The following is a 23,386-nucleotide window of genomic DNA, read 5'->3' on the forward strand; positions in this document are numbered from 1 at the left end:
ACCAATCTCTAGCAAAATGGAGTGGGGCCCCCTGCCCTCAATCTCTTCAGAAGAAAGCATATAGGGACTTTTGGCCATCACTGACATATCAAAAGTCATATGGAAAAAAATTGTTTCATAGTTATACTATTTATACAAAATAAATGCTTCTGTTTAAAATTTGCTCCAAAAAAATTCTTCAGAGGAATAACTATTTATACCCACATATAGGGAATGTGGTGCTTCAGTAGTGAATATAATTTATGATGAGAATCAAAGATTTAAAAAAATAAAAAACATTACATGTCAGTGATACAGAAAATAAATATTCTGGCCAGCACCAAATAAATTAGTCCATCGGTGTAAGCTATAAATTACTGTCCATCTTCAGTTTGTGCTTGTCCAGACACAGGACAATCAGCTTCATACTTTTTTTTCAGGCCTTTCAAGAATATTCGCAAACTGTCTGGATCCAATCGAGAGTTCCTTGCAGTCTGAACCAGCCTTGTTGCTAGATGGTATACAGCCCTTTGTCTTAATGTCTCAGGAGTGGTTCTTTGCTTTTGCTGTTGTTAAAAATAAACACATACAATAAAATGTGAACACAGATATTCATTTATTGAAGTAGTAATGTTGGCTGTTTTCTGCCTGTCCCATATCTGATATACCGAGTCTGCTGATATACCGTTTGCAGATTCTATCTAGGACCTTGTCTAGTACTTCATAATAGTAATGACAGAGCTCTGTGTTGTCATTTGACAGTGATCTTCAGTAAAACCCATTAAAACTGCTCCCAAAAACATAATGTTTAGTTTCTTGACCTAACACCAGAATGAACTGAGAAATCTGTTTGAAATCTATCCTAGGAACAGCTTCTTAGTCTGTAAAATTCTGGTGAAAGGTTACAAAGGTTATATAAATAAATTACAGATTTATTTATTTTTTCGCAACAGTTCATGAAATAAAGAAGCTTTTTGAAAATAAAATAAAATAAAATCCTTCTCTCCCTTTCTCGCAGTAATTTTATTAGCAAATTTGTTAAAAGTAAAACTGATTTTCTTTAAAAATTCCCAATAACCAGTAACACAGTTGCCCTATATCATTAGATCTTATTTTTATGTGCCATACTTATGTACCTCTGTAATATATCATTGAGCTACTTACATTTTTATCAAACAATAGACAATACACGAGAATATATTGAAGGTATGTGTTTTATAAGATTATAATTTGACTACTGCAAATTACTACTACATACCAAAATTTGTCTAGCAATATGAGTTGTGATCTCCTTTGCATCCAAAATTATTGATGGTGGTAGAGAAGAAACTTCTGCAGCTTTTAATCCTAAATATAAAAAAATATGAAGTAGTCCTTTACTGTCTGTGCCAGAATGAATGCTTACCTTAATCAAAATGTCACTCTAAAATGAATTTTTTCAAAAAGAATTTTTATTTAATTCCCCTACAAGTTTCCTCTCCTCTGTATCTGAACTCAATAATTTTCCTAGCAGTATGACTTATGAAGAGCTGGGATTAAATCAAGTTATTCAGGGTCTGTGATGATGCCTGCTCTAAAACATATATATTCTATGTATTCACAATAGCTATTATGACACAAGCTAACTGCTGATGTCACTAACTGCTTATGCTCAGAAGCATCAGCTGTAATACTAGGGTTGTGAATAGGCAGCTCTTTTTCCATTACTGAAAGAGGGGCAAAGTCTACAGAGTAGGAAGAAGAATCCCTCACTAAGAGGATTGTAGAACAAAAGTCGGGAAGTGGGTTTAGCAGCCTTCACTTAAGTCTGATCCAATAGAGAAGAGAGAAGAGCTGGGTGTGGAACAAAAGTAGGGTTGCCACCTGTCCAGATTTTCTCCGGTTCGTCCTTTCCTGAGATAATGTCCCAGGAAATCTGTAAGGGTGATCAATACACGCTGTCAGCCATACATTTTTATGGGCTCAGGACATCATCTTGGACGTCCTGTTTTTTTGTACCTCGGAGATGACAATCCTAGACAGAAGGAGCCTTACTCAGTGAGGAGAATGAGGTGGAGAGCAGAATTTGAGTGGCCGGTTTCCAGGGTCAGTGAAAATGGTTGAGACGCTGTGTGTTCCAGTCTCTCACCTGATGAGCCATTTGTCTTTGGGAAGAGGGACAGAGTATCACTGATGCCTGTCCTGCTCCCAAGACTGTGATGTTTCATTCTTCCTCCATCCCTTAACTGGTCTAGGAGAACTTGAGGCCTAATCCAATCCAACAGCTGCTGAAAAGCTTCTCTTTTCAATAGCTGGGCTGCATGCTTCTGCCTCCCCTGAAAGCTGAGAGGAAACAGCAAGGCTCCTAGGAGTCCTTAAATCCCCCAGTGATGCTGGCAGACCAGGTGTCTCAACTGAACACTACTCCTGAGGGCATTCTGCATCAAAAAATTTAAAATTCTGCACAGTTTAAAATTCTGCAAGTTTTATTTGTCAATAAATAAATGCAGAGACTACAGCATGGCAGTGGGGCGCACAGGCCATCGGCTGTACGAAGGTGGGAGATCACCCTGCAGCCTCCCCACTCCTCGGGACTCAGTGGTGAGACTGCACCCAACCCTGACACAGGACAAGGCCTGGGCCTGCCCCAGAAACACCCTGGGGCCCTGCCCCTCTGCCCCAGATGTGGGGCAGGCAGGCTCAACCAGGCAAGATCCAAGTGTGGAGGGACTCAGTGTGGGAGGGATCCAGGTGTGGAGTGAGAGGATTCTGGTGGGACAATCTGGGTGTAGGCAGCTCAGTTGGGGATCTAGGTGTGAGGGGATCTGGATTCAAAGAGGCTCATTGGGGGGCTTCCATGTGCAGGGGCAATGGGACTCTGCATGGGCTTCCAGGTGAAAGTGGTTGGGGCTCAGCAGAGGGGTCTGGGTTCTGGGGGAGTGGGGCTTGGTGGGGTGGAGGTCTGGGTGGAGCTAGTTGGGGGCCAGTGGCATGGGAGGATGGGAGTTTGAGTGCAGGAAGCTCAGTGGGGGTGGTCTGGGTGCAGGAATGGGAGTCCAGAGGCAGGGGTTCTGGGTGCAGGGGGCCTCCAGATGCAGGGGTTGGGATGAGGTTCAGATATGAAAGGCCAGGGGGGTTCTGGGTGAGGGTCAGGCTTGGCAGGGGTGTCTGGGTATGGGAGGTCGGGGGGATGGGCGAGCAGTGACCCCTCCCCCCCCCCACAGCTGAGGAGCGATGGGGGCAGGAAGCAGGGGAGGATGCTGAGCTTCCTGCAGCTGGGGGAGGTTTCTGGGGGTTGGTCTGACACAGCCTCACCCACTCCTTGCAGGGGAAGAGGAAGTCCCGTCCTCTCCTGCTTCCAGCCCAGCCGGGACTAGCAGCTGATCCGGCTCAGAGTAGAAGTCACTGGCTGGGGTGTCCCCAGCCCTGTGGTGATTTACCTCTCTGCCGGCTGCTCTGGGTGCCTGAAACAATGTACCTGCACAGCTAGGGAGTGGCGCGTGACTGCTCTTCCCTGTCAGAAAGTCATTTTTCTGTGGGGAAGCAAAGAAATCTGCGGGGGACATGAATTCTTCCAGTCCTATAAATCTATGTATAATTCTTCAGAACTCATCTTGTAAAAAATCCCCAAAACTGGCCTTGTGTTACCAATGTGAGGCAAATTAGCAGTGAAATTTTGATAAAGGCATAGAAGGAACATTTTATATTAAATTAATTCTAACTTTAACTCGAATAATTTATAATCTTCAGCTATCTCAGACTTGTAAAAATTGTGTGTTGTGAGACAACTCCCTATTGATTAAACCAGCTAAATCAGGGATCCAACTACAAAATCTAGCATTTATACCTAGTCTACACTAGAAGCACCACATCAGCGCAGCTGCATTGATGCAGCTGCTCCACTGTAGTGTGTCTGGTAAAGACACACTATGCTGACAGGAGAGAGCTCTCCCATCAGCATAATTACTCCACCTCCGTGAGAGGTGGTAACTATGTTGGCAGGAGAGCGTCTCCCACTGATGTACTGCTGCCCACACCAGCACTTAAGTCAATGTAACTTGCATCGCTCAGGGGGGGTGTCTTTTTTACATCCCTGAGTGACATAAGTTATATCAACATAAGGGGTAGTGTAGACCAGCCCTCAGAAACATTATGTGGATTCTTTTCACTCCCTGAAGGATTATGGGTCTATAAAGAAATGAATGGATGACAATGAGACACAAATAAAATGTTTTAATCTGTTACACAGTCTGCTTCACTACAGTTTATATTAAATTTAAAGGATAAATGAACCCACTTTCCCAAGAACACAGTTTTGACATTTCAAAGGATAAAAAGCACCTCTCTGCATAAATAAACTGAGGCACACATCTATGAACATTAATTTGTCATTTTTAATAAAACTTCATTCATTTAGGATGAGCCAAATGGGTACAGCTTTTAGTTAACTTTTTTATATCATCCTATATGAGCAAATACAAAAGAGGCAGCTCTCAGATAAGTCTTGAATGTGCAGGCATCCATTTAAGACTATCTCACAGCACCTTGAATTGCTCCCATAATCAAACAGGAAACCAATGCAGAGCACTCAGTACAGCTATTATGTGCTCAGCGTGACCCAACTCAGGTCATAGAATCATAGAATATCAGGGTTAGAAGGGACCTCAGGAGGTCATCTAGTCTAACCCCCTGCTCAAAGCAGGACCAATTCCCAACTAAATCATCCCAGCCAGGGCTTTGTCAAGCCTGACCTTAAAAACTGTGTTCACAGGTCACTGTGTTCTCAACCAGTTGAAGATGCCAGGTGAAGTCTGAGAGCAAAAAGATCATTTTATTAGACAATTAAGTTTTTCATACTGTGGACACAAAATAACTACCTTATTACACAACTATTTAAAATACAAAAATAAGTGGAACAGTATTTTAACCTGTTTATTTATTTAGCATGTGCATAGTTGTCTAGCCAAGCAATGGCATCTTCAGTGGCATGATGAAGTTCTTCTAGGCCACCGCTGAACTTGTAAAGGACAGTTACCTGTTCCGTAACTGGCGTTCTTCGAGATGTGTTGCTCAGGTGTATTCCACTATAGGTGTACGTGCTCGCCACGTGCATCAGTACCGGAAGTTTTTCCCTAAGCAGTACCCGTAGTGGTGGAGCACCGCTGCGACCCCTGGAGTGGCGCCGACATATCGCGCCATAAAGGGGGCTGCGTGCTCCCCCCCACCCTCAGTTCCTTCTTGCCAGACAACTCCGCCAGTGGGAAGGAGGGTGGGATGTGGAATACACCTGAGCAACCCATCTCAAAGAACGCCAGTAACAGAACAGGTAACTGTCCTTTCTTCTTTGAGTGATTGCTCATGTGTATTCCACTATAGGTGACTCCAAGCTAACCCTGATGGAGGCGGGTAGGAGTTTAAAGGTAAAGGTTTAAGGGTTACCAGGGCGAAGCACCGCCCTACCAAACCTGGCGTCATCCCTTGATTGGGAGACGATCGCATAGTGCGATGCAAAAGTATGGACAGAGGACCACGTAGCAGCCCTACAGATGTCCTGAATGGGGACATGAGCCAGAAAGGCTGCAGACGAGGACTGGGACCTCGTCGAATGCGCCGTCACAATAGGAGGTGGGGGAACCCCTGCCAAGTCATAACAGGTGCGAATGCACGAGGTGATCCAGCGGGAGATCCGCTGGATGGACACCGGTTGCCCCCTCATGCGCTCGGCCGAAGCAATGAAAAGCTGGGGGGACTTCCTAAATGGCCTGGTTCTTTCCAGGTAAAAGGCCAGCGCTCTGCGCACGTCTAACATGTGCAGGCGGCGTTCCTCATAGGAGGAATGGGGCTTAGGGCAGAGGATCGGGAGGAAAATATCCTGATCCATGTGAAAAGCCGAGACCACCTTTGGCAAAAAAGCAGGGTGAGGGCGGAGCTGAACCTTATCCTTATGGAAGACCGTATACGGCAGTTCAGAAGTCAAAGCCCTAAGCTCGGAGATCCAGCGGGCTGAAGTGATGGCCACCAGGAACGCCACCTTCCAGGAGAGGTGGGACCATGAGCAGGTGGCTAAAGGCTCAAAGGCAGGCCCTGTGAGGCGTGACAATACCAGGTTCAGATCCCAGGGAGGGACCGGGGGTCTAGCATAAGGGAACGCCCTATCCAAACCCCGCAGAAACCTGGAAGTCTTGTGGTGGGAGAACACCGACTGTCCCATCACTGGAGGGTGGAAGGCCGAGATGGCCGCCAGGTGCACCCTGATAGAAGAGGGGGCTAGCCCCTGGGTCCGCAGGGAGAGGAGGTAATCCAGAACCAAGTAGATAGAGGCGGAAGAGGGAGAGGAACCTCTATTCCTCGCCCACCAAGAGAACCTACACAATTTAGCGAGGTAGGCCTGACGCGTGGAAGGTTTCCTACTCTCTAGCAGGACAGATCTCACTCCCGCAGAGCACGTGTTCCTCCTCGGTTAGCCACGGAGCAGCCACGCTGTCAGGTGGAGCGCAGCTATGTTGGGATGGAGGAGACGACCCTGGTCTTGAGAGAGGAGATCGGGGCGGAGCGGGAGCCTGCGGGGTGGGGCTGCTGAAAGTTGAAGTAGGGTCCCGTACCAGTGTTGACGGGGCTATGAGGATAACCCTTACCCGGTCTAACTTCACCTTCTGGAGGACCCTGCCTATTAGGGGAAAGGGAGGGAAGGCGTACAACAGGGGCCCCGACCATGGAAGCAGAATGCATCTGATACTGCTCCGTTGCCCACTCCTGCTCTGGAGCAAAACCGGGGACACTGCCGGTTCTGAGCGGTGGCGAACAAGTCTACCTGGGGAGCACCCCACTGTAGGAAGATCCCCTTGGCTACCTCCCTGTGCAGGGACCACTCGTGCTGCTGGGAGAATACGCTGCTCAGGCGATCCGCGAGGGTGTTGCTCTTGCCGGGCAGGTAGAAGGCCCGCAGGAGTATGCTGTGGGCTATACAAAACTCCCACAGGAACTGGGCTTCCTGGCATAGTGCCCAGGAGCTTGTGCCACCCTGCTTGTTGATGAAATACATGGCAGTTGTGTTGTCCGTGAGGACTCTGACCACCTTCCCGTGTATGTGCTGGCAGAAGGCCACGCACGCTAGGCATACGGACCTGAGCTCCCTGACATTTATGTGCAGGGTCCGTTCCTCGGGGGACCACATACCCTGGGTCCTGAACAACCCCATGTGGTCTCCCCAGCCCAGGTCCGAGGCGTCGGACACCAAATCGAGGGAGGGAGGAGGCTCTCGGAAAGGAATACCCATGTTGCTCGGGAAGGTCCACCATTGAAGGTTCGCCAGCACCGCGGGTGGTACCGTGACAACCTTGCCCAGCCTTTGGCTGGCCTGAGAGTACCGGGAGGCCAGCCAAAGCTGGAGGGGCCTCATTCGGAGCCTGGCATGTCGCACCACGTAGGTGCATGCTGCCATGTGGCCCAGGATTTGAAGGCACGCCCATGCCGTAGTTACCGGAGAGGCCGTGATCGAGGCGATGAGAGCTTCGAGCATCTCGAGCCTGTCCCGCGGAAGGGAGGCCGTGGCCGTCCGGGAATCTAACAGCACGCCTATAAAGGTTATGCGCTGAACTGGGACCAACATGGATTTCTCCTCGTTTACCAGCAGGCCGAGCGCACCGCAGGCGCCGAGGAGGAAGCTCGTCTGCTGCTGCACCAAAGACCGGGACCGGCCCTTGAGCAGCCAGTTGTCTAGGTAGGGGAAGATCTGCGGCCCTTTCCTCCTGAGGTGAGCTGCACCCACGGCCATACACTTCGTAAACACCCTGGGGGCCGTAGAGAGGCCAAAAGGGAGGACCGTAAACTGGTAGTGGTCCTGCCCCACCAGGAAACGAAGGAAGCACCTGTGACCCTCGAAAATGTGGATGTGAAAGTACGCATGCTGAAGGTCCAGTGACGTAAACCAATCCCCCTGGTCTAGACATGGAATTATAGAGGCCAGGGAAACCATGCGGAATTTGTAATGCACCAGAAACTGGTTGAGGTTCCGCAGGTCGAGGATGGGCCAGAGCCCGCCCTTTGCCTTGGGGACGAGGAAATACCTGGAGTAAAACCCTTTGTCCCGGTATTCCCGAGGTACCCTTTCTACCGCTCCCAGGGAGAGAAGGCGCTCTACCTCCTGGCGGAGGAGGAGGGCATGCTCCGGGTCCCCGGTCTGGTACCCAGACGGGGGGCAATCCGGAGGGGCTGAGAGGAACTGTAGCCTGTATCCCTGGGAGATGGTAATGAGGACCCATTGATCCATTGTAATACTGGACCATTGGAGTCGGAAAGCCGATAAACGGTTGAAAAGGGTAACTTTATTAACTGGGTGGGGGGAACACTGGCAACAGGCCCGGTGACCCCCCGCAACAAGTCAAAAACGCCATTTCCCAGGGCGCTTGCCCTTCGAAGCCCCAGGTTGCTGGGCCGAGCGGGATTGGCGGCGTGACCGACGCCTCTGGTCCCTTTGCCGCTTTGGCGGGGGTTCATATCTACCCCTAGCTTGCGGAGTGGGGGGTTGAGTCCTGGGCTTGTCCTTTATCAGCGGGACGTACAGGCCCAGCGTCTGCAGGGTAGTGCAGGAGTCCTTCATCTCATGCAGATGGGTATCAGTTTGGTCGGCAAAAAGGGCCTTGCCATCAAATGGCAGGTCCTGCATTATGGCCTGAGACTCAGACGAGAGGCCGGAGAGGGTAAGCCAAGATGCGCGCTGCATGGAAACAGCCGTGGCCAAGGAGCGAGCGGCCATGTCTGCCACGTCCGAAGCAGCCTGTAGAGCCGCGTTGGCCGCAGTCGTTCCTTCCTGGACGAGCGCCCGGAAATCCTTTAGCTTGGGATCAGAGATGAAGGTCTCGAACCTGGGGAGAGACCCCCAAAGGTTGAACTCGTATCGGCTCAGGAGTGCCTGATGGTTGGCCACCCTGAGCTGGAAACACGTGGACGAATACGACTTCCGTCCAAATGAGTCAAATCTACGAGCGTCCTTATCCTTGGGCGTGGGTGCCTGCTGACCAGTTCTCTCGCGATGGTGGACAGACTCTACCACCAGTGAGTTCGGGGCTGGATGGGTGTAGAGGTACTCAAGACCCTTCGCAGGGACGAAGTACTTCCTCTCGACCTTCTTCGAAATAGGGGCAAGAGAGGCCGGGGTTTGCCAGAGGCCAGCGGTGATATTAGCAACTCCTTGGTGGAATGGGAGCGCTACACGCCCCGGGACCAAGGAGGTGAGGACATTAAAAAGTGTGTTGGAGGGCTCCTCCATCTCCTCGGCCCGGAGCTCGAGATTGGCTGCCACCCTCTGAAGCAGCTCTTGGTGTGCCTTAAAGTCCTCTTGTGAAGATGGAGGAGGCGGCACCGCCACCAAGTCGCCCTGCGCCGCGGAGGTGGAAGGGATGGCAACGTCGACGACCAGCGGCACCGTGGGTTCTATTTCGCGGTCCGGTACCGGGGCTGGCATCAGGGGATCGGCACCGACGGCTTGGTCACGGTACCGAGGGGACAGAAGGTGGCCCTGCGAGGCACCCACCAAGGAGCGAGGACCAGGGGGCGCCGGTGCCTGAGGCCATGGCGCTAGCTGGCACCACTGACCCTGCCACGGAACTGCCTGGAGCAGAGACACATCAGGTGCCGGAGGCACTGGTTGGTCTGGCGGCGCGGCGCGGCTCCGGGACAGGCGGCTGCGTGTCGACACCGAGGTGCGGGAGGAACGCACGGTGCCGTGGGAACGGCTGGAATGGTCCCGATCACGATGGCTCCTGCCCCGAGACCTCGATGAGGAGGAGGATGACACATACACCTCCGACAAGCTGACTCGGGACCGACCGCGGCGCCTGTGGCCGTGGTGCCTGGGTGCCGGGGGATCTCGGTGCGCTCCGCGGTGCCAGGCCTTGGAGCGGGAATGGCGGTGCCGACGGCTCCCCGACCCGCTCCTGTCGGAGTCACTGTACGAAGAGGTCTGGTGTTGCCTCTTTCTACCGGGATGACGACAGTTGGGACCAGATGAGTGGGAGACGCTCATGGCGGGGTCGGGTTGCGGAGTCGACGTGCGCTGTGAGGGTCTGGTAGATGCCTCAACCCGAGAAGGCGGCTCGACTTCCGAGTCCTCCATGGAAGGGTGATGGGCAGATAAAGACGGCTTCCCACAGGACCAGGGAGCCGACTGCTGCGACGCCGCGGGCACCGGGAGCGTCAGGATGTCACACGCGGCCTGAGCTGCCTCTGGTGTCGAGGGCATGCACACCTCCAGAGAGGCTCGTGCAGACGGGACTGGACTACTCCGCTCAGTGTGAGTCGGAGGTCTCTGTCCCGGTGGGGATCGCGGGCTGCCCAACACGGGTCTAGCCTCCCCCTTACTCTTCTCCCGGTGCTTCAGCGATTTCCCCATCTTTTTAGCAGGGGAACGGTGCCAGGACGTCGACGGTGCCTCACTGCGTACCGATGACGCGGTGCCGGGCGCCGATTCGGAGCGGCATGCGGGAGGCACTTCACCGCGTGTTGACGACGCGGAGCCCGGCGCGGTACCGGCTCGATGCGTCGGTGCCGGGGCCAATGCCGACTCCATTAAAAGCGCTCGGAGTCGGATCTCACGCTCCTTCTTCGTACGCGGCTTGAAGGAGTGGCAGATTTTGCACCTTTCAGTAACGTGAGATTTGCCCAGACAGCGAAGACACTTAACGTGCGGATCGCTTCTGGGCATAGAATTGCGACAAGAGTCGCAGGACTTGAAGCCTGGGCCACGAGGCATGCCCCGAGCCAGGCAGAGAAGTTCAAAAAGGAAAAGTTCAGTGAACTGAGTACTACTAAGGCTAGAAGCGCTGCAGCAGAGCTGGAGCAAGTTCCGACTACCTTCACTGGCGGCAAGAAGGAACTGAGGGTGGGGGGAGCATGCAGCCCCCTTTATGGCGCAATATGTCGGCGCCACTCCAGGGGTCGCAGCGGTGCTCCCCCACTACGGCTACTGCTAAGGGAAAAACTTCCGGTACCGATGCATGTGGCAAGCACGCACACCTATAGTGGAATACACATGAGCAATCACTCGAAGAAGAACAGTTACTATGTAAAAAATTATTCACAATATGGAGTGATGTCAGTGGATAGTAGGAATGTTAGACCCTAATAGTTTAATATATCTTATGTACTTTTTAATAAGTTATTAATATCAATACTGAAGTCCATTACCATAGTTTTTTTCCTCTGTGTGTCCTTTCGAAAGTATGTAAGTATAAGTAATTTTTTCCTTATTTCCAGCACTGTTTTTCACATGTTGCACTTCAAAATGGTTGTTTTCCACATTGGGATATAAAGCATCTATGTGACACAGTTCCAGGAAATGTGTAGCGAATAGAGTAAATGCCTAAATTAGGCAACAGAAAGGGAAATATTATGACATATTAAGTAATCCTTCATATTTCATTATAATTAAGCAAAATAAGGTTAAAATATATATTTTCAAAGTGGGTACAGGGATTTAGCAATATGACTTTAATTGATGGCTAAATCTGCATGCATTGCTTTGAAAAAATGCCCTGAAATTACTAAAAAATATTAAATTGAATGAAGAGATCTATTTCTTTGGTACTATAAACATGGGCACGATTATAGCAAAATAGTAAAGAAAGCTCCAAATACAGGCAGTTTTAAAGCAGTTTCAAAAATATATTAAATGAGCCCTTTCATTTTTAAATTAAGTGATATTGTTTGCTGAACATAGTAAGTTTAATCAACCTAATGACATATCAAAAATGGACCATTTAAACTGTATATCAGAAAAACACATGAGAGATCTATTAGGCTATGGAACAATCTCATAAGAGGAGCAATGGAAGTCTCAATACATGACATATTTTAAACTAGACTGGGAATAAGCAGTAACATGAATTTAGGATACAATCCTTTACTGGCAGGGAGATGGACTGGATGACGCAACAGATCTTCCCAACCTGGATTATCTGATTCCTTTCCCAATGGAATATATAAATGTAGCCACTAACACAGAATTTCTTAACTTTCATACTATTTTACCAAAATTACTGTCAAGAATTTTCACAAAATTGCCTGAACATTCTGATATTATATATTGTCCTTCAGCTAAAACTATGAGAAATATTTGAACATTTCAAACCAATCTGCAAAAGTATTCCAAAATAAGCCCGGGTAAGAGTCCAGCCTATGTCCAGGTCTGCAAAAGTTTGACAACATGCTGAAGTTAATCACATAGCTAGGAAGTAATTAGAGTTTCCTACACGCTTAAAGGCCATTTCTACTTCTCTTGATAAGCCACTGAACTCTGTCTACGCACCTTTAAGTTAAGGGGGTGGGGGGCGGGGTGGAGGATCCCAACATATTTTGGAAAGGGAGCAGCCAGTTGGGAGCTCCCTTTGGAGATTTAGGTATATAAACTCTAATCTCCAAGCAAAACTGAGGAGGTTAGTTAGTTTGCTTTCAACACGGAAAGACAAACAGAAGGGTTCATTTCATGAACCAAATACTGCAGAATTCTCATAGAATTACCATACAACTACTTTAGGGATATTGTTGTCAGTCTCATTCTTGGTATAGTCACTGCAAATTGTAAAAGCCAAGGCAAAGTCTTGGCCAAAGGAAAGAACAAGAAGGAACATGAATGGAGCCAAGGGTTAGAAGGAGTGTGTTCAAGGGATCATCGTGTGGTTGGAATGGGATGGGGTAAGGATAGGACAAGGACTAGAAGGGCAGGAAGTATGGCATCCTTGTCCTTATTCTTATCTATTGATCAATCTCTTTTCTATCCATAAATCCCAGTAAGTGTATCCGTATTATTTAGATCAGAATTGTCCATAAAATGAAGACTGGAGTATGAGAAAATGTTTTTATTTGGTACCATTTTAAGGCTGCGTGAGAAAACAATTACAAATTTTAGAGACTAATGATTAAAAAATATAAAAAATACCTTCAAACTCAGTAAATATTCACACACTGAATAACAAATGCCAATACCTTCTTCAGTACTGGTACCTCTGCCAAGTTCATCAATTATGATGAGTGATTTGTCATTAGCATTTTGCATGATATATGTTATCTAAGAAAAAAAAATACTTTGTTATCTCTAGCAGTACATTTTTAAATCCCTCCCACCCCAAAAAACCAAACAAACCAACAAAAAGTCCACTGGTAATGTGAGTAAAGAACAGAATCCTTCAGAAGATCCATGGCTTTCACCTCTGAGCAGCTTCCAAACAGCTGACATTTTAAAACAAACAAAACATCCTGCCACAAAACTGTTTGCCTCTTTCTCTCTAAATATGTAATTTTTCCTCAAAATGAGGTCTCAGGTGGAATACTAGCAACAGTCAGATATGGCCCAACAATAATTTAAGGTACAATACCTAATGAAACATCAAGACTAATGTCCAATGGAACAGTGATTTCTACTCCTGTTGGAATGGTTTCAGAGATATTGGACTTGAAACTGTGACATGATTTATAGAAAAGCTATTATGAATAATTCTTAAAACTTCCTGCTCATCTCCAGCTTGCTGGTTGGGGAGCAGGTCTTAAAGTCCATAACTCACATTGAAAATCTTGAAGAAAAAAAGAGAAGATGGAAGGCAAGATAGAAAGTTTGAAGGGTGTTACAGAGAGGAGCAACAGGTAGAGAAAAGGATGGTTGTGGGTTTTTGTACCTTATTTTATAGCAGGCCTATTTTAGAAAAGTTTTAAAAAATAACTTACTGGTATTATTTTTCTGCCCTGCTTCCTGAGAAGTCCAGTTGTCCTAGTTACTAATACCTGTTTGCAATATGGAGGTCTGGTTAAACTCTTCTTCTTTTCATATGGCTTAAAAACAGCATCGTTAGATGTCCAGATCTAAGTTGGCAATCAAATTGATTGCTTCAGGTGACGCAGCGTAGATGGAAGAAATACCACTGATATATGATTATTTGGGACACTAGTTGATAAGGTGTTTCATAGCTTGAAGTCTGTTTCTGCACTCACAAATAGAATTGTGTATCAGTCTCCATTCATGGAGGACAGAGGCAAATCTGCCATGTGATGTGCACATTCAGTTCAAAGTGTAGCATATTTTCATGTGAGTGAAAAGCCAGTGGGTTGTTCAGTTGAGTCCTTGATGAGGTGTTTGTATGGAACACTGGTGTCCTTTCACTTTGCTCGCCATTGACTTTGTGGGAGAACACCAAGTCTTCGAACTCTTGCGCTGCAAGCCAAAAAAGCTTTCTGGATTTGAGTTGGAATCTTGATATATTATTTAGATATTCATATATCGGAAAATCCTTGTTCCCTCATGTAGCAATGAATTTGGAGTGGGCTGATGTGTGCCAGTATGGGAAGCCATGATTGTGGCATTGATTTTACTGTGCCTGTAATGACATGCATGATGGTGTTTAGCTGAGAATTGACAAATGATGCGTCTAGATGGGTCAGCAGTATTCTGTGGCAGAGTAGACAAAGGCTAGTGAAGAGGTTTGTAGACTTTTTGCATCGGCTCCCCAGGTTGTTGCTGACAGCTTATGGATGGGGTTTACACACATCTTTATTTTGTCATAGATATTTTTCAGGTGCTAGTGCAGAGGTGGGCAAACTACGGCCCACGGGCCACATCCGGCCCGCGAGACCCTCCTGCCCGGTCCCTGAGCTCCTGCCCTGGGGGGCTAGCCCCGGGCCCCTCCCCTGCTGTTCCCCCTCCCCCGCAGCCTCAGCTTGCTCCACCGCCGGCGCAATGCTCTGGGCGGCGGGGCTGCAACTCCTGGGGCAGCGCAGCTGCAGAGCCATAGCCTGACCCGGTGCTCTGTGCTGCGCGGTAGTGTGGCTGGCTCCAGCCTGTCCTGGTGCTCTGGGTGGCGCGGCTGGAGCACCGGTAAAGGGGCAGGGAGCAGGGGGGGTTGAATAGAGGGCAGAGGAGTTTGGGGTGGTGGTCAGGGGGCAGGGGTGTGGATAGGGGTCGGGGCGGTCAGGGGGCAGGGACCACAGGTGTTTAATGGGGGCAGGAGTCCCGGGGGGGCAGTCAGGAAGGAGGAGGTGGGTTGGATGGGCGGTGGGGGGCAGTCAGGGGCAGGAGTTCTGGGGGCGGTCAAGGGAAAGGGAGAAGGGGTGGTTGGATAGGGCGGGGGTCCTGGGGGGGCAGTCAGGAATGAGAGGAGGGGTTGGATGGCGTGGCGGGGGGCAGTCAGGGGCGGGGGTTCTGGGGTGGTCAGGGGACAGGGAGTGGATGGGGCAGGGGTCCTGGGGGGGCCGTCAGGGAACAGGGGGGGTTGGATAGGGCAGGAGTCCGGGGGGGCATCAGGGGGTGAGAAGCGGGGGGGGGGGGTGGATAGGGGGCAGGGGCCGGGCCACGCATGGCTGTTTGGGGAGGCACAGCCTCCCCTAACTGGCCCTCCAGACAATTTCCGAAACCCGATGCGGCCCTCAGGCCAAAAAGTTTGCCCGCCCCTCTGCTAGTGGAATGTGAGGCTTTGGTCTAACATCACATCAAGACATTTTGCAGTCTTATCTTCTAGTCACAGAAGTCCATGTGCAGCTCTGCCCTAGTTTTTCGATTGTTTAGATGATATGCTGACACCACAGTTTTAGGCTATGTCTACACTGCATACCACATGTTTAGTAGGTGTAGCTCTCTGGTGCTGGAGTCTTAAATGGGGGGCAAAGGCTCCAGCAGCTCCTGTGGCAGAGAAATGCTCCAGCAGTGGGGAGCTGCCAGAACCTTTTCCCGCTGCTGGAGTCTTTCTCTGCAACTGGAAAAACTCCAGCAGTGGGGAGCCAGTTGCAGGACATTACACTGCTAAAAATAGCAGTGTAGATGGGGGAGTCACTGCTTGGATGAGTAGAGAGCCATGTAGGGTACATACCCACAAGGTTCAGGCATGTCTTTACTATACTCACCTAAACAATACCTCACCGTCTATACTGCTATTTAAACCTGTGCTGGGGGGAGGAGGGCATGTAGTGTATGTATGCTATATACCGTTTAAAGGAATATGCAATGTAGACATACCTTTAGTGGGCTTTGGTTTGGCTGTCAATATAAGAAATATTCTTCCAAGGTTATTCACCTCCTCCTTGGTGAAGGGAAATGATACGGGGATTGGGGATAGGTAGTGAGCTGACTATGTGTCAGAGCTCTCTGCACAATTTATGCTTAGTTGATTTGTCCCCTAGTACTTTTGAGTTCATAAGAAGCGTTTCTGCAATTGGACCAGCTTTTGATGTTCCCCTGGGTTTGCCGCCCCAAGCTGATGCAAAATTAGCCAAGCTTTGTGGCTGGAGTAAGTGAAATCCTGACCTTCAACTGTCTTGAGTCATCTTTGATGGCACGCTAGATTCAGTGACTTCAGCAGGGATGTTGCAGTATTTATTTGGTTCTTCTTTAATAGCCTTTTTGTTTCTGGTTTCGTATGGAGTATATCGATTCTGATTGCTGCGAGAGATGTTTTTTCTTGCAGCTATTTGGATAAGCTTGCTGAAACAACCAAAATTTCCAGGCTTTAGTGGAATTGCGTCAATGGTGGCCTCAATTGTTGCAATGAATCCTGGCCAGTTTCCCTTTGAAACTTCTATTGCCATTTGGGCAATGACATGACTACTGGCAATGTGGATTAACACCAGTCGATGCTAGCTGTGTAGGAAGTAGCAAAAGTAATGCTAGACATATTCTGAGGGATTTCAACTGGTCTTCGGTGATGAAACAGAGATCTGGATTGCGGTATCCTTTCCAGGGGGCAGAATGAAAAGTGCCTCTGTCTTTTGCATAGAAAAGAAGGTATGTGTCTTCATTTGATGACAATTCCACAAGTGCCTCATCCACAATATCGTTAATAGCATAGCCCTACATTGTGTGGTGGCAACTGAAATCAATTACATATATATAAGCCAGGCAATAGACTGTGGGTAATGGGGGAGAAGACAAGTCTGTATTCAGTGGTTTATATACATTAAACACTCTTATCTCGATGATTCTTACTGAGATGGTCAAGGTTCCAGAGTTGCTCCTAGCAACTATCAGGTCATAATCCTCAATGCTGTGCTTGATGCACGTATCATGGCTGTGTTTTGGGTGATGGAGGTAGGTGATGAGATTGTAGTCAGCAATATGGCAGCGTGGTTCTTGAGTTTCTTGCAGGGCAATGATGTTAATCATGTTGTCTCATGTAACATGAGCTAGCTGGTTGCTTCTAGGCTGGTAAATACCTTCAACATTCAATTGGCAAATTCTTAGAGCTGGGTCTACAATTCTCTTAAGTGGCTCTGGATGGAGTCACTTTTTGGAGAGTAACTATTTCCATTGCTGTTCAATCCGGGACTTCACTGGGTGATGTTCGGATGCCGATTTGACAATATCGGTTGTGCTTTAGCACGTAACAATGGAGACCACATGGTAAAAGGTTGTCATCACCTGCCTCTGGTTAGTCTCTGAGCAGTAACTAATGGATCATATAGCAGCAACATCCAGACAGCTTTCTTTCACTCTACAAACAGCCATCCAGTAATTAACATTTCTTTCAGATGTATCACCTCAAGACTAGACTATTGTAATGAAGGGATGCATCTTAAATTCATGTGGAAACTGAAGCTGATGCAAAATTCACTTGTTAAGTAAAGGTTTGTTTTACCCATAATCACATTAAGACTGTGATTCACATAACATGTCAGACTGTGTTAAGTTCTGTGCTTGATAGTGGCAGCCTATTAGTTCCTGAGTTGATTTTCTGATGCTGGTTTTGACCTGTAAATCCCTAAATGGCCTGGGACCTACCTTTCTAAAAGATGCTTCTCTCCTCATGACATACAATATGGAAGAGAGATACAGAAGCCAAGTTGTCTTTGACTGCTTTGTTTGTACACAGAATCATAGAAATGTAGGGCTGGAAGGGACCTTGAGAGGTCACCTAGTCCAGCCCCCTGTGCTGAGGCAGGACCAAGTACTCCTACACTATCCTTGACGTGTGCTTGTCTAAAATAAAAGTGTTTCAGTGCCAATGAAATATAATCCATAAACCAATGTAAACTGTACCAGCTTAATGTTAATTAGGGCCCCTCATACTAAAATAATTAAACTTGTACCTCTTTCATTTCCTTCATGAATGTTGATGAATTTGTTTCTATATCATCATCCATACCAATTCTAGTGAAAATTTGCTCAGCAATTCTAAACGAAGAATATTCTGCTGGGACGTAAGAACCTGCAAAATAAAATAAAAGTACAAATTATCTTATGTTATCACTGGTAGTAACACTATAGCTAAAAACTGGCCTTGTGTAATACACATAAAATCTCATCTTATTTTTAGAAACACATTTTTCCACTTAGTAAATAATGATATTTTCAGTAGAAAACAATTTGAGTAGTGCAAAAGAATACTTATAAGGTAAACTGTTGCTCACCAATCTGTGCCATAATTTGACAGAGAGCAATCTGTTTCAGGTAAGTTGATTTTCCACTCATATTTGGTCCTGTAATAATGATAAAATTGCTGCCTTCTGTGATATACGTGTTATTAGAAACAGGTTTTTCCACAGATATCTTTTCAAGAATGGGATGCCATCCCTGCTTGATTGCTAATGTATCAGTAAATTCTGGACGAACTAAACCAAGAAAAAATTATAAGCAATGTTAAGCACTAACTACAAAAAAACCTACGACAATTATTAAAAAGTTACATTTTTAAATAAAATAAGAATCACTCATGCAGAGCAGAGCTCTGAGTCTGTTACTCTTCCTCTTGTTGAATAATGTCTTGCTACTTGAGTTGGGGGCTTCACTCCTCTGCCAGGCATAGCACTACAAGGTGCTGCCTCCATTTCCCCCAACCTGTATCTACAAAATAAGTCAAAACAAGCTTGCCTTAAAGCATTTCCCTTTAATTAACAGAAACAAATATCCCAAACAGGGAAAGACCTTCCACTCGAGCCTTTAATCCTACTACTAGCTCCAGATTTGGGAGACCCCTCTTACATAGTTTTGTATTTTGCCTTCATCATGAGGCTCCTAGTCCTCCTCCCTGGAGCTGGAGTACTGTTCAGAACAGTCTTTCTGCTGTTTACATAAAATAACCCTCCATCCTCCTCCCAGAGCTGGAGGTACCACCTTCACCTTCCCAGTTCTCACTGGAGCTTGGGTAGAACTCTTGCCAGTGCTTTAGCTAACATAGCATAAAGATATGATCCAGTTCTTCTCCCTGGAACTGAGGTTCAGGTATCATTTGTCTATCCCAAGACAGAGTGGGCACCCTCCCCCTTTTCTATTGCCTGCTGTCTCCTGTCATCAGGAGTCTTTTTTCCCCGACACTGCTCCTTGCTGACCTCCTCTCCATACTGAGTTCTGGTAATTTTATTAAAGTCAGGTGCTCCCCTAATTGAGCAGTAATCAGCCACCTGGGCAACCGATTAGCTCCCAGTCCACCAATTAGCCACCAAGGCTGGCTTACCAACCTTAGTCATGGGTAGACTGTCCCTAATTCTCTCTAAAAGGCCAGTCACCCCATGACAAGAACTATTCACAAAGAAGGGATTATTCAACATGAGCAAGAGTGGAAGAATCAGAAAGGATATTCCCATGTAGAAGACCTGACCTATAGCTATCAAATCAGCAAAGACAGTATACTTGGAGGAATTAATGGGCTGTTTTCAGGTAGAGATTACATCTTTTATACAAGTCCTCATGATCTATTATAGAAAAATAACATCTTAGCCCTCCATCCTCAAATAACATGCCAAGATTGTGTTCAGAAGCAAGTGGGGGAATACATGAATAAAAGGGGAAAGAAAAATAGGAAAAATGAAGCTATAAAAGTAATTCATACACTGAACTGAAATCCAATTTTAGTTCGATAGATGACTAATATATGAAGAGATAAATACAAGAGCCACAAACTAGACCTGGTACTATTATATAAATACTGGGGGACAGGGGAGTAGCTTTACCAGCATTTTAATTTATATTTACCATCTCTTAGAAAGAAACTTACCATAGTCAGAAAGAGTGCAGGCATGGGCAAATGACAGCAACATATCCAACATTGACACAGTGTCAGAGAGTTTGTATAGGCAATGGATATGTTCATAGATTTCACTCAATAGTTTACACACTATCCTGCAAGCAAACAGCTCTGAATTAGTTACTGTACACTACTATATTTTATTGCTTTATACAGTTTACAGCAATAAAACAATTATTAAGTTCATAATGTCAATATGGTACTTAGATACTAGGATGACAGGCATTACATAAATGCCATAGAGATTTGTAAACATGGGCAATTGTGTGAATTTCTAAAAAGCATAGTAAGTTATTGGGGAACAACTTCTAGGCCAAATTCTGCCATCAGATGTGCAAATGCAACTCCCACTGCTTGAAAGGGAGCTGCATGTGCAAAATTGACTAAAAAATACAGCTTTGGAACCAATGGTGTTCTTTTGTCCTCCAAAAAGTGCGACTCTTCAGTTTCTTGAGTCCTTCATGTTTAAAATGGGTTCACATGATCTCCAGAAGAAGATGTAGCCAAAAATAGCCTATGTTAGCTTTTGTGATCTAGAAGAAAAGAGAACTATATATGCCCTTGGGTCCCTTTATAAGCATAATTTATGGAAAAACTGAAGGTAATTCTACTTAAAATGAAAGGCATACTTAATATAAATAATGGCTACACATTGCCAAATTGCTATACTCATTGTGTCATTTTGTGTTGATAATACTCTACAAAAAGTTTAATAAATGTGATGGATACTCTTCTTTTTTATGAATAAATCCCTATACATTTTAATCATAATTCAGAATAATGTAGATTTAGCCTTTTAATGTGCTCTCTCGTGAAGAACACTCTCTCTCTACAATCTGGAGTGCTTTTACAATACACCATAATTTAATAATGAAAATATATTAGAAAACCTCACAACTAGTTGTTAATATGGCAAATAAATCAAGTTAACACAAATATTAAAGAGTTTGAAATGTTCTTACAAGTAGGTCATGTGATAAATTTCTCTCAAAGATTCCTGGCATCTTTCATTCATTTTAATTAAGTCTGCTGAAGTAAAACTATATGCATTTTTCATTTTAGTGATCTGTAGGGAAATTCAAACTTTAAGTAATACATGTCAAATAAACGCACATAAAGAAAGATTTCCAGAAAACAAAGTAGGAACAATCTGGAAAGCAAGTGACAAAACTGTTACCTTATTTCACTTTTCCTAAATAAAACAGCATGAAAAAACAAGAAAACAAAATGCAAATATCAGAATGATAGAAACCTTAGAACATTTCATATCATCTCACAAATAATATACCACATTTAGACATTTAACACACTGTATAAAAGAATATGGGTTAAATAAATTCTATCCTCATTTATTATGTAATATCACTGAAGTCATTAATTGCATGACAAAACATGTCCAGAACACATACCTTTGTAAATTCTGAAGGAAGCTGACCATTAGGTAATGCTGCACATTCTGCATTCATTTGGATAAAAAATCCACGAGCAGAGCTGAAACTCATCTTCAAAGGTAGGTTGTATTTTTCTCCAAGCTGTGTTATCATTCCTAAGTAAGATGGGGAAAAAATCAGCCATAATTTAAATATTTTCTAACATACTATAAAACTCACTGTGTTATCTGAGTAGGAAATTCATCATGCAGATATCTAGATACCAATTCCAGTAAATTAGACAGCCTTGTTAGGACCTTGAAAGGGGGCTTGTGTGGAGGTGAAAGAGCTTAGTAAACCATTCAAATAAGAGCATTAGCTTTATAAAACTAGTGGACAAAAGGTGCCAGGTAAGAATAGGAGAACTCATAGGTTCTTTTTAAAGATATTCATATGTTGTCATGGGGATCTCAGGGGTGGGTTGTCCTTCTGCTGGAAAGGAAGATTTCTCAGAGAAGTAAGCTTCAGATGAATCCACTTTCATGCCAGTGGTGTTTCCACGCTGCTTTCTCAACAGGTAACTGTAATGCTTAGATCTGGGGCTGTCGATCTTTTCCTACTCACTCCATAGTTCAGAATCCTTTGCATTTCTAAATCCTAACCCCAACCCACCCACCTGGGAGGGTGATAGATGCAGGGGACTATTAGGTGGCAGGAGGAAAGGTGCTGCTAAATGGTAGGAATTCTGAATTTTGCTGAGTGGGGGTACAGGCATGTGTGGGTGCCTGGGTGGATGAGGAAAAATACTGATGTTGTACTACTGTGTGGGGAGAAAAGAAGGATGCTGTTGAACAAGGTTTCCCTGGCATTCACACTCCTCACTGAGCTGGCTCAACCTCCCACTGTTGCTACCACCAGAGACACAGGCCAGCAAATGGTTGGGTAGAGAAGATGGGCTGTGTTGGACACCTGGGTCCTGGATTCAGAGTAGCAGCCGTGTTAGTCTGTATCTGCAAAAAGAACAGGAGTACTTGTGGCATCTTAGAGACTAACAAATTTATTTGAGCATAAGCTTTCGTGGGCTACATCCCACTTCTTCGGATGCATAGAATCCACGAAAGCTTATGCTCAAATAAATTTGTTAGTCTCTAAGGTGTCACAAGTACTCCTGTTCTTTCTGGGTCCTGGCGTCACTCAGTGCTCCAGTGTGTCAGCATTTGCTTCCTCAATGCTTAGCATGGTAACAGGAAAAGGAGCTCTTCCGCTGTAAACATGTGGGCTGCAGTGAAACTGGACTGCACTAACCATCAGGAGGGAGAAAGAGCTCCTCCCTGCCTACATTTCTCTGGGTCTTAGCAGCTATGTAAGGAAAATTTTGGAAAGCAAGGGAACAACTAAATTCTTGTGATGTTCACTCTGTGTGATGTCAACTGTAAGCTACAAAGCTAACAGGAACCTCAAGACAATCTATAGTATATTATTGGTGTTAAAAATTCTACTATTCATGTGTGCTATTTGTCATTCTTGCCTGTTAAAGTGTGAACTAAGGGTATGTCTACACTACGAGAGTAGTTCGATTTCACTTAAATCGAATATGTGGAATCGATATTGCAAAGTCGAACGTGTGTGTCCACACTAAGGACAGTAATTCGACTTTGTGAGTCCACACTAACGGGGCAAGCGTCGACATTGGAAGCGGTGCACTGTGGGCAGCTATCCCACAGTTCCCGCAGTCCCCGCTGCCCATTGGAATTCTGGGTCGAGCCGCCAATGCCTTCTGGGTAAAAAAATGTGTCGAGGGTGCTTTTGGGTAACTGTCGTCATCCGTCCGTCACTACCGCCCTCCCTCCCTGAAAGCGCCGGCGGGAAATCAGTTCGCGCACTTTTCTGGTCAGTGACAGCGCGGACGCCACAGCACTGCGAGCATGGAGCCCACTGCGACCATCGCTGCAGTTGTGTCCGTTGTCAACGCCTCGCAGCTTATCATCCACCTTTCCCAGAGGCAGATGCAGATACATCGGGCGAGGAGGCTACGGCACCGCGGTGAGGGCCTGAAGTCTGAGA

At 46.3% G+C, this 23,386-nt stretch overlaps 1 protein-coding gene across 1 annotated transcript in view; it reads right to left on the bottom strand.

Annotated features, from left to right (window-relative positions):
• Window positions 1-353: 353 nt before the first annotated feature.
• Window positions 354-23,386, bottom strand: part of LOC113407365 (mutS protein homolog 4-like) — a 62,993-nt gene continuing 39,960 nt past the window's right edge. The window contains exons 12-20 of the mRNA XM_029912387.1: window positions 21,362-21,498; window positions 20,915-21,018; window positions 19,923-20,047; window positions 18,340-18,540; window positions 18,019-18,137; window positions 12,893-13,021; window positions 11,143-11,317; window positions 1,238-1,326; window positions 354-545 (exon numbers count right to left, since the gene is read on the bottom strand). Coding sequence (XP_029768247.1) covers window positions 354-545; window positions 1,238-1,326; window positions 11,143-11,317; window positions 12,893-13,021; window positions 18,019-18,137; window positions 18,340-18,540; window positions 19,923-20,047; window positions 20,915-21,018; window positions 21,362-21,498 — 1,271 coding nt within the window. The remainder of the gene's footprint in view (window positions 546-1,237; window positions 1,327-11,142; window positions 11,318-12,892; window positions 13,022-18,018; window positions 18,138-18,339; window positions 18,541-19,922; window positions 20,048-20,914; window positions 21,019-21,361; window positions 21,499-23,386) is intronic.

Source organism: Terrapene carolina, unplaced genomic scaffold (assembly GCF_002925995.2).
Source record: "Terrapene carolina triunguis isolate 2854851 unplaced genomic scaffold, T_m_triunguis-2.0 Scaffold211, whole genome shotgun sequence".
Lineage (NCBI taxonomy): Eukaryota > Metazoa > Chordata > Testudines > Emydidae > Terrapene > Terrapene triunguis.